Source organism: Microtus ochrogaster, unplaced genomic scaffold, assembly GCF_000317375.1.
Source record: "Microtus ochrogaster isolate Prairie Vole_2 unplaced genomic scaffold, MicOch1.0 UNK14, whole genome shotgun sequence".
In the NCBI taxonomy this organism is placed as follows: domain Eukaryota; kingdom Metazoa; phylum Chordata; class Mammalia; order Rodentia; family Cricetidae; genus Microtus; species Microtus ochrogaster.
In genome coordinates, this window is record NW_004949112.1 from 3,122,944 (window position 1) to 3,132,477 (window position 9,534).

The 9,534-nt window shown below is 52.6% G+C and overlaps 2 protein-coding genes across 2 annotated transcripts in view; both read right to left on the reverse strand.

Annotated features, from left to right (window-relative positions):
• Positions 1-611: 611 nt before the first annotated feature.
• Klk1 (kallikrein 1) lies at positions 612-1,651 on the reverse strand. The gene is made up of 3 exons (XM_026789126.1): positions 1,315-1,651; positions 1,069-1,205; positions 612-804 (listed from the first exon to the last, which is right to left on the reverse strand). The coding sequence occupies exons 1-3, from the start codon at positions 1,499-1,501 to the stop codon at positions 646-648; spliced, it is 483 nt and encodes a 160-aa protein (XP_026644927.1). The 5' UTR covers positions 1,502-1,651; the 3' UTR covers positions 612-645.
• A 5,102-nt stretch (positions 1,652-6,753) lies between these two features.
• The window catches only part of Klk15 (kallikrein related peptidase 15), a 7,284-nt gene continuing 4,503 nt past the window's right edge, over positions 6,754-9,534 (reverse strand). The window contains exons 3-5 of the mRNA XM_026789164.1: positions 8,547-8,830; positions 8,292-8,428; positions 6,754-6,906 (exon numbers count right to left, since the gene is read on the reverse strand). Coding sequence (XP_026644965.1) covers positions 6,754-6,906; positions 8,292-8,428; positions 8,547-8,830 — 574 coding nt within the window. The remainder of the gene's footprint in view (positions 6,907-8,291; positions 8,429-8,546; positions 8,831-9,534) is intronic.

A 9,534-nucleotide genomic window follows, 5' to 3' on the forward strand; every position in this document is an offset into this window, starting at 1 on the left:
TAGGCTGCGGCTACCTTCCTCTGAGCAGACACTGGTCCCACGGTCCCAAGCAGCCAGAGCAGTGTGGCCCCGCCCCCAAGGTGGGCGGATCATCGGCCACAGGCCACGCCCCAAAGGCATTCTCCCTCCTTTGGTCCAGCCAGGGGCCCCAGGTGGATACTCTGCAGCCCATCCTTGGGGGAGGGGTTTACGCCCTTCTGTGGACAGACCCCTCCCCAGGAAGTCAAGGCTTGATATAACATCCTGCCCCCTTCCTGGCTTCCCATACTCTATAAAACCAGGCCGGCAGCCCAAATTTTCAGTGTCCGATTGCTCGTTATCTCTCCAGATAGGGCCAGGTCTAGCCGGAGCTGACCGTCCTGACGTCTCTAACTTCACCTTTGAGATCTGAGTCTTTTCCTCACCAGAGTGGACTCATGTGGCATCCCTGACTTGGTCTGAGCCTTTTGTCGGCATTTGTCTCAGCCCCGTCCCTTTGACCACCTGTGCATGTACCCACCCATCCCCTTCCACAAGCTGAGATCCACCGGGGAGGTTCTGACCTCGGCTGATTGACTTGGTACCCAACTTCGGAAGGCCAGAGAATGGCAGACCTTGAACTCATTGGCTGCATGGTGGGTTTTATTGGGGGCAGGGGACAGAGTGTCAGTCAGTGTTCTTCTTTATAACTTTGTTTATCCAGGGGACGAAATCAATAAGTTTGGTGTAAATGCCCGGCTTCTCGGGTTTGCCACATGGGGTAGGGCCCCATGATGTGACACCTTGGAGCATGCCGTCACAGATGAGCGGGCCCCCTGAGTCACCCTGAGAGGAGAGGGACAGGAGTGAGGAAGGTCCTGGCACCAACTCCAGCTCTTAGGAGTCCTGTTCTTGCAGGGACATGGAGTTAGAGTAGGGGACAGGACAGTCCCTGAAGCCAAGTCAAAGAGAAGTAGTACCAGCTAGAGGATTCTCCCCTCCCAGAGCTTCCATAGGGAAGGGCGAGAAGCTCCTGCCTGGATGTGGGGATGAAGGATCTTGTTCCCTCTTTCAGCCCCTTCAGCACACTGCAGGGAGAGGGTCACTCACCACACAAGTGTCTTTTCCGTCTTTCAAGTCTCCTGCACACAGCATCAAGTCGGTCACTGTATCGAAGTGGGCTTTGACACACTTCTCATTGGGCAAGAGATCGAGGTACACACACTGGAGGTCATCTGGGAATTCGACTGTAGATCAGGGGGCAAGAGTGTGGTCAGCAGACCCCAGCCCTGTTCCCGGCTCCTCCTCCAGACCCAGGTGTCCCTCCTCAGGCTGTGTGGTTTGGCCCAGACTTACACTCGCTGGGTTCAATGCTGCCCCAGCCTGAGGCAAGGCAGCGGCTCCCCAGCTTGGGTTCCTCGGTGGGCAGGCTGAGGACCTTCACATAATCTGTGATTTCAGCGGGCTGGGCAAGGTGCAGCAGCATGAGGTCATTGCTGTAGTCCTTCTGAAGGTTTTTGGTGGTGTTCTTCAGGAGGTCCATATTGAAGTCAGGGTGAATGATGCTCTCCTTGACAAACTGGTGCTGAGCTAAGGGGTCATCCTCAAATAGGTTGTTGCGGCCCAGCCAAACCTGGTACTTGCTGGGAGCAGGGATAGCGATGGAAGGCAGGGGAGACAGAAAGGCACACACACACACACACACACACACACACAGAGAGAGAGAGAGAGAGAGAGAGAGAGAGAGAGAGAGAGAGAGAGAGAGAGAGAGAGAGAGCGCACACAGGGAAGAGAGGGCAGGGAGAGGAGGAAGGCTTGAGAATTGCTCAGCTGCAGCTGTGACTGGGCTGAGCTTCCCAGGCAGGCAAAGCCTGGCCCACAGCCCAAGGCTCTCCCCCCGCCCCCCCCTCCCCGCCCCAGCACCCTGTCCAACCTCTGTACTCACTCAGTTGCCCTCACCCAGTTCCAGCTCAGACCAGCCCTTCTCTGTGTGTCCTGAGTGGTCAGAAGGTCCTAAGAGCCAAGCTGGCCTGGGGACAGTGAGGACTCAGGGACATCCCTTCCTAGCCTTGGAGAACAGCCTTGGGCCTGTTCTCCGGTATGGTCGGTAGAAGGGCAAGTGAGACCCAGACCCAGATCCAGAGAAGGCTGGGCAGGGACCTGGAGGGGGAGTCACATAGTGGCAGATGGCCACAGACACTCAGCTCTGAGTACAGGCAGGGGACACATGGACAATAAGACAGAAAAGAAAGAAATAGGAATCAAATGCAAGACTGGAGGGAGCACAGGAGACCCCGGAGGTCATGGAGAGAGGGGTCTAGCCCAGCTCGGCCTGTCTTTCAACCTTCAGAACCCCAGCCTAGCCTGGAGTCACATTCTCTGGCTGCCACCCTACTTCCCTGTCCCCACCCTGTTCACTCACTCATTGTAGCAGTGGGCAGCTGTGAGCACCCACTCGGGGTCCACCAGGATGCCCCCACATTGGAATTGGGAGTAGTGGTACACAGCTGCCATCCAGGGCTGAGAATTCTTCGCACAGGCAAATCCTCCGATGACCCGAGATTGGATGGGAGGTGCAGCACCTGCGGCAGAGCAGTGGGGGTGGGGCTGGCTCAGAGAGGGAGGTGTGCTGCTGAGGGGCACAGGGCTGGGATCAGGGGACATTCTGAGGGAGGGAACTCATAAGTGGCTGGCCCTGGATAAGGAGATCTCTGCTGTGGGGACTGAAATAACCTAGCTCCTGGAGTCTGGAACAAGAATCGGGGATGGCTCAGGGCCAGCAGGTGATGGCTCAGAGAGAGAGAGAGAGAGAGGTGGGGGCAGGGGATTCCAGAACCCAGTGGCTCTTAGTCCAATGAGAGTGGAATCAGAGGCCAAGGAGGTTTGGCATTTAGAGTTTCCAAGACTTGAGAAGAAGTCAGGGCCTGGGCTGGGTTTTTGGGGTTCTGAGAAGGGTGAGGTCTCAGGGAAATAGGCCTGAGTGGATAAATGAACCCAGGAAAGGGACCCCAAGGTGATTTGGGAGTTCCTGGATTGGGCATGAAGTGTCCAGCTGGGCTGGGATATAAGGAGTGGTTTCCAGGTCAAAGGAGTAGGGTTAGGGGCAATTCCTGTTAGGTTTGCGGTGGGGGTGGAGCTCCCTGAGAAAAGTGTTTGCGATAGGACAGGTAGTGAATTAAAGACTAGGGCAACGGGGGAAGGGCTCTGCTTCTCAGGAGGTGGGGGCCAGTGGTCTGGGGTTCTCTTGGAGGCAGCTGTGGGGTAGGAGTGGAAAAGGATTTAAAACAGGTCAGACCACCACGGAATGGGGTTGGCGGGCCTGCTTGGTACGAGGTACTAGGTTCTGGTATTAGGGTCTTTGGGAAGTCCTGGGCAGAATAGGAGCTGGAGCTGTGCAGGGAGACTCAGTCGGGAGGGGACAGGAGCTGCACAGGAGCCAGAGGTCAACAAGAAGCCAGTGGGTGAAGGTGGGAGGCACGCATGGGAGGGAAGACTGGGCCAGAGGAAAGGGGGAGCAGGCATGGTGGCTCTTATCTGTAGTCTCAGCACACAGAAGGCTGAGGCAGAGGACTGCTATGGGCTGGACACAAGCCTGGGTACATAATGAGACCTTATTTCCAAGAGCTGGGGAGATGACTTGGTTGCTATAGTACTGGAGGCCCTGAGCTCATCTCCCTGAACCCAGATAAAAAGTCAGGTGTGAGGAGGTGCATCTGTAACCTCAGAGATGGGGCGGTAGAAACAGCAGGACCCCCAGGCTTGCTGGCCAGCCAGCCTAGCCAAGTCAGGGAGCACTCCATTCAGTGAGAGACTCTGCCTCAAAAATAGGGCGCTAAGTGATGAGTAAGGCACTGGATGTCTGTTTCTGGCTCTCACCACCCAGCACTTCCCCAAATCAGACCAAACACACAAATCCAGCAAGAAGGGACAAGGGCAGACCCCCCACGCCAGAAAGGGGGGAACCTATCTGATGTAAAAACTGAGGGACTTGAGAAGATGTGGGAACCAGTTGTCAGGACTACAGGGTACAACTGAAGACTGACAACTGCCGGACAGCCAAAGTCTCTAGGTGTGGGGTTTGGGGAAACCCCTAACTTAGAATTTGGACTACTAGGCTCTAGAAAAACAGCAAACTAGAGGGGCAACCAAGGTGCCAAAGTCTGAAAGGGACTGGGTTCCTTGGCAAGACTGGAGAGGCCAGAAATTGTCAGATGGCTAAAGAAGAGAAAGTTCTGGAAAACGGGAGGGAACAGGGGCCTGATATGGGAATGAGGACTGTGAAGGACTTGGCAGTGTGCAGAGGCAGGGAGGGGGGCAGAAGTGCTTTGGGGTGCAGCTCGGTGAGGGGAAAAGGGGAAGGGATTTCCAGGGCTAAAGGCAGCATGAGAATCAGGCTCTACCCCTCCCGTTCCACTTCCCCCTTTGTCTCACCAGTCCCTCCCAGGGACAGGGCTAGGAACAGGGTCAGGAACCACATGGTGACAGGTGTCCAGGAGCTGAAGGCCGTGAGCTTGGAGCTGAGGAGCCTCCTCAGGGAGCCTTTAAAAACCCTTAGTCTCCCCCCAGCCCCGCCCCTGCCCTTGCTGGTGGAGGTGGACTCCCCACTCCCACCCTCCCAGCTGTGGGAGGGGAGAGACTCATTGCACCTGCTGTCCTGAAGGCCCTAGGTCACCCTGGACACCTTCCCAGGGCTGAGGTTGGGTGGGGCAGGGCCTGCTGTTCCTGGAGCTGTGTGTGATCTAGGAACCACAGGCAGAATGGCAAGGTCAGGTGGTGGGGGAGGGTGCAGGAGCAAGTGACCCCTGTCACACAGCTCCTAGGAAGGTCCCAGCACACCCTCAGAAACCAGCAGTTAAAACAAGTTCCTTGTAGCCAAGAGGGCTCCAGGCTCCCCGTAAATACAAATCTTGGTTTTGAGAATGTCGGGATTCCTACTTTTGTATACTTGGAATCTAGATCACTGATTTTATTGTTCCTGTTAGAAGTCTGGGAGCAGGCATGGTGGTGTACATCTTTAATCCCAGCACTCGGGAGACAGAGGCAGGTGCACTTCTGTGAGTTCGAGGCCAGCCTAGTCTAAATAATGAGTTCCAGGATAGTCAGGGCTACATAGAGAATTGTCTCAAAACAAATCAATAAAATAAAATAAAAAGTTAGAATGCACATTATCATATTCTCTGATCCAAGAATATGAGAATTTAGGCTGTCCCAGGGGAGTGTTACCCACCCCAACAGTGTTGGGGGCTCAATGACCTTTCTATTCCTTGTACCCTAGACAAGGTCATGCCCCTCAAAGTCCCAAAGATCTGAACTAACAGCTTTCCCCAATCAAGATTATCACCACAGACCCTGGTGTGGTGGAGGCAGGAGAATCAGGAGTTCAAGGTCAGCTCAGCCACTCGGCAAGGTCTAGGTGAGTCTGAGCAAGGTGTGACAAAGTGTGTGTGTGCGCGCGCACGAGTTGGCTGGAACTGGGGATGTAGGTCAGTGGGGATGTAGGTCAGTGGGGGTGATTGCCTAGCATGCATGAAGTCCTGGGTTTAAGTCACGGTTCTGTGTAAAACCAGGTGTGGGAATGTAGGCCTGTAAAACCAGCATGGGGGATGTGGAGGCAGGAGGATCAGGCCATCCTTGGCTAACATGAAACAATAACTAAGTAAATAAAAATATTCTGAGATGGATGAGATGGCTCAGTGGATAAGGTGTCTGCTACCAAGCCTGACAGTTTTTAAATTCAATCTCAAAAGTAGAAGAAAGTCATCTCTCAGAATATGTTCTTTGACCTCCACACACACACAAAATATAAATATGTGCAATAAAAATATTATTAGAAGTTGCAATGACAACCCCTCACTCAATCTAATCTGTCTATTTTAATGACCAAGATCAAGGGCTTCAACATTCAGTGACCCCAATAATAACATTTTGGGACCTCTGAATCAGAAACTGGGCTCCCATAGCCTTGATGGTAAAGTCACAAGTTTCAAACTTGAGACCTGGATACGATCAGCAAGGCAGCTCACAGTATCCAAGCCTGCACTGCATGTCATCAACGTGGCCGAGGGAAAGGGAGTGTTGGTCTTGTTGCCTTGGCCACCAGAAAGCCTAGAACTAACCAAAAGCTCTTGGAAATCTAGTGTGTGTTGGGTCCTCTCACTGGAACATACAGTTCACGAGTGTGGACAAAGTGGCAGACACTGCTCTGATCTCTTAAGATGAATGATTCATTTAATCTTCACAGACACCCTAGGAGACAAGTGTTATGGTGACCTATTTCACAGATGGTAAAACCAAGAAAGAGTGAGGTCAGGCCCCTGATCCAATCAACATTCCACATCTGGTCCAAATGAGCAAAGTCATACCTGAAGTCTTGTTCTGTCACCTAGGGAAAGGGACTCTGGGTGCCATGGAACTGAAGACTTTGTATCCTAGCCCCATTCCCCATTTTCCATCATACTGCAAAGAGAGAAAGTCATACCCCTACAGTGCAGGTTGGACCAACCCTTTTTTATTTTTTTGAGACTGGGTTTCTGTGTATAGTTCTGGCTGTCCTGGAACTCACTCTGTAAACCAGGCTGGCCTTGGACTTAGAGATCTACTTGCCTCTGCCTCCCTAGTGCTGGAAAAACACTGCTTTCTTAGTGTTAAGTAGGTGACCTCAGAGGGGGAGAGGCCCTGGATAACTGTGTATGTCAGTATATGGAGGGGCTCAGCTCTGTCTCAGGTAGGAATGGGGTGGCTGGCCAGCAATGGGTATTCTTGGTCAGTGAGGACCTAGTGGGTGGTCCCAATGAGTCAGTTTCTTTTCATGTTTTCCCGGATCCACTCCAAGTAGCTGCAGACTTTGGTGTAGACACCAGGCTTAGTGGTAGTATCACAGGGGACGTCACCCCAGGATACGATGCCCTGCAGGGCACCCCTGCAGACCAGAGGTCCTCCGGAATCACCCTGTGGGGATAAAGGGAGTTTTCCTCAATATTTCTTTCCATGTAGTGAGAGGATGAACACCTCATCCTCCTGCCTCAACTTCACAAGTGCTTGGATTACAGGTGTGCAGTGCCATGCATGGTATACATGGTTCTGCAGCTGGAACCGAAGTTTTGTGCATGCGAGGCGATTACCAACCGAGTCACACCCCAACCCACTGTCAACCTTATTCCCACTAACCACTGTTCCCCATCTCAATGAAGCCCCAAACCAACCTCACCCTAGGAAACTCCAGCATTACCCCAAACCCATCCAAACCTACTCTGACTCAACACAACCCAAGAGAGCCAACCCCCGCCCCCAGCTCTGTCTTGCACTATCCAGCCCCACAGATGGCACTAAACTCAAGTTAGATTCCATCCACTCCACACATCTTCCCCATTCAAAATCAAACTGAACCTGTGCTCACCAAACTCAACCCAATCCCAATCTTTGCACTTTTATCACCTCCCTCCCCCACACCATCCCATGCCAACCGCAATGTACTTCCCATCCTGAGTGAGAACAGATTCCCTTCCCTTCTTAGCTCCATCCCGTGCTTCCCCAGACCATATGCTCCTCCCCATGTCCACAAGTCTAACCCCGTTTCCAGTCTCACCATGATTCTAATTGCTCCTGGAATTCCATCCCATACCTAAACTTAGCATTGTCTCTGGTCCAAAGCAAAGAACATTTAAGCAATCCTACTTGTCCTATTATGTCTTAATTAGCTCCAGCTGTCAATCTGACACAGCCTAGGATCGTCTGAGGAGTCTCAACTGAGGGGGTGCCATGTTGAGCACATCTGTCCTAAGTTGTCTTCATTGCTGGTCAGTGTAGGAAGGTCCAGCTCACTGTGAGTGGCACCATCCCCTAGGCAAACGGGACTTGGCTGTAGGCCATGGAGAGATGGCTCAGCAATGAAGATCACTGACTGCTCTTGCATAGCACCCACAGGGCAGTTCACAACTGTTTGTAATTTCTATCCCAAGGCCCCCTTCTGGTTTCCATGCGCACTATGCTATGCAAAAAGAAAGAAAGAAAGAAAGAAAGAAAGAAAGAAAGAAAGAAAGAAAGAAAGAAAGAAAGGAAAGAAGAAAAGAAAGCCAGCTGAACGGGAGCCATGATCAAGCCAGTAAGCAGCATCCTTCCATGGATTCTGCTTTAGGTTCACACCTGATTGCTGCCCTGCCTTCCCTCAGTGATGGACTGTGAGTTTGTAAGCTAAAGAAACTCTTTCCTCCCCAGGTTGCTTTTGGTCAGAGTATTTTACCGTGGTAACAGGAAAGCAGACTAGGATACTTCCTACCCCCACCCCCACTCCCACCCCCGCGCGCCTTTACCCAAAGTCCCCACTTGGCTCTGACCTCGCAGGAGTCGGTGCCACCGCCCTCTACACCAGCACACACCATGGTGGGCAACACTCGACCCGGGTAGTCCTTGTTGCAAGATGCCTCAGAGATAATGCTGATGTTGGCACAATGCAGCGTATCCGGGAGTCTCACTGAGAAGGACAAATGGCTTTGAGTATCATCTCTCCTTTGGTCCCCGAGCCTCCACCCAAGAAGCCTGGAGGACAGTGTTGCTGGGATTCCTAGATCCAGTTCCATCCTTCCACGCACCTTGTGGCTTGTGACTCCCTGTGGTTCCAGGCTTGTTGTCTGACAATAGGCCCCAGCCTGACACCACACAGTCCTCGCCGGGAAATGGGCAACGCGTGGGCAGAGGCACGGGACGCACCTGCCGTGACAGCCGGGCAGGCTGGAGAAGTCGCAGCAACATAATGTCATGCCGATGGGTTCGAGCCTCGTAGCCCGGATGTGGGATGATTCGAGCGACCGACCGCACTTGCTCGGGACCATCGCGCTTGCGAAGGTTGTGCTCGCCCAGCCGGACTCTCATGAAGCTGAGTGGGCCAGCAGTTACCGGAAAGTAGTAGACAAAGGGGTCAAAGAGTTGACAACCTGCGATTATCTGACCCGTTGAAAACCTCAAAATCTCTTTTCCTTTTCTCGAGTTTTTGAAGCCAAAATGGTTCCAGCCATGGCCTCTCAAGAACCCACAAGTTTCAGGGTGCGTGCCTTTAACCCTAACACTTGGGAGGCAGAGGAAGGTAGATTTTTTGTAAGTTTTGGACCAGCCTGGTCTATACAGTGAGTTCTAAAGTAACCTGGGCTATATAGTAGGACTTAAAAAAAAAAAAAAAACCAACCAAACAACCAAACAAATAAAAAACCAGACAAACTAAGCCAGAAGTCCCAAGTCAGGCACACATACACAACACATGCCAGATTTTCCCCTTCCCATTTTCAGAATAGGAAATTCCCACCCATTCGACCCCTCTCCCATCAGGGGCCCCAAAGATGGGACCTTTGCAGTCTTCTCTTTGCCCTTTAGAGGTGTAGAATCCACACCCCTTCCCACCAGGGCCTTTGCCTCGAGGTTTCCCATCCCTTAGGAACCAAGAACTTATGTTACTTCCCCACCCAAACCCAGCAGTCCATATACCCCAAACCTAGAAGCTTGAGGTCATAGCCACCCACAAGGCCCGCCATACCCTGCCTTTATACCAAACCTGGAAGCTTCAGGTGGTAGTCACCCACAGGGCCC